Here is an 848-nt window from a genome sequence, read left to right on the forward strand (position 1 = left end):
TGCCCAAGGTGGATCTGGACGCTGCGCAGACGCCTGAGGACGTGATGCTGTCCACCACCACTTTTGAGGGATCCAACGACCGCACTGACCGCGAAGTGGTTGTTCCATGGCTTCGATTTATGTGGGAGACGTACCGCACGGTACTGGACATCCTCAAGAGCAACTCGAAGCTTGAGCCGCTGTACAAGACCACCGCTATGCAAGCGTTCGACTTTTGCGTTGAATACCAGCGCAAGATTGAGTTCCGTCGCGTTTGTGAGATCATGCGCAACCACCTGAGCGCTTTGCAGAAGCACGTGGCGGCGCCCACGAGCCAATCGACCCGCCAGATGCGCAGCTGGGAAGGATTCACTCTCGATAGCGTCGAGCGTCTGCTGGAAGTGCGTTATCGTCAGCTCCAGGTCGCTACCGACCTCGAGCTCTTCTCGGAGGCCTTCCGTACGATCGATGACATCAACAACATTATGAACTTGGTGGAGCAGACCCCGCGCGTGGACCTTCTCGTCACGTACTACGAGAAGCTGGCGCAGATTTTTCAGGTGTCCAAGAATCACCTCTTCCATGCCTACGCGCTGTACAAGTGGTACTCGCTGCGTGTGGCTGGTCTGCAGGGCCTCGCTGGCTCCCAGGCTCTACAAGAGCTGCCTGTGCTGGTTTCTGAGGGTGAACAGAAGGAAATGGCCACACGCGTTGTGCTTGCTGCTCTATCTATTCCGCTACTGGACTTTGAAGCGTCTTCGTCTGTTCTTGGAGATGACGAGACATCGGCTGCCCAGACCGCCGAGAGCTCCCTCTCTGCTGCTGCTCGTGACAAGAATGCGCGAATGGCTGCTCTGTTGGCTTTTCCA

The 848-nt window shown here is 56.7% G+C and overlaps 1 protein-coding gene across 1 annotated transcript; it reads left to right on the top strand.

The window, feature by feature from the left end:
- Positions 1-44: 44 nt before the first annotated feature.
- On the top strand, positions 45-811 carry PITG_15810 (eukaryotic translation initiation factor 3 subunit A, putative; the record flags this gene model as incomplete). The annotated part of the gene is made up of 2 exons (XM_002898010.1): positions 45-689; positions 788-811. The coding sequence occupies 2 exons, from the start codon at positions 45-47 to the stop codon at positions 809-811; spliced, it is 669 nt and encodes a 222-aa protein (XP_002898056.1).
- Positions 812-848: the final 37 nt, after the last annotated feature.

The sequence above is a fragment of the Phytophthora infestans genome, genomic scaffold, assembly GCF_000142945.1.
Source record: "Phytophthora infestans T30-4 supercont1.39 genomic scaffold, whole genome shotgun sequence".
Lineage (NCBI taxonomy): Eukaryota > Oomycota > Peronosporomycetes > Peronosporales > Peronosporaceae > Phytophthora > Phytophthora infestans.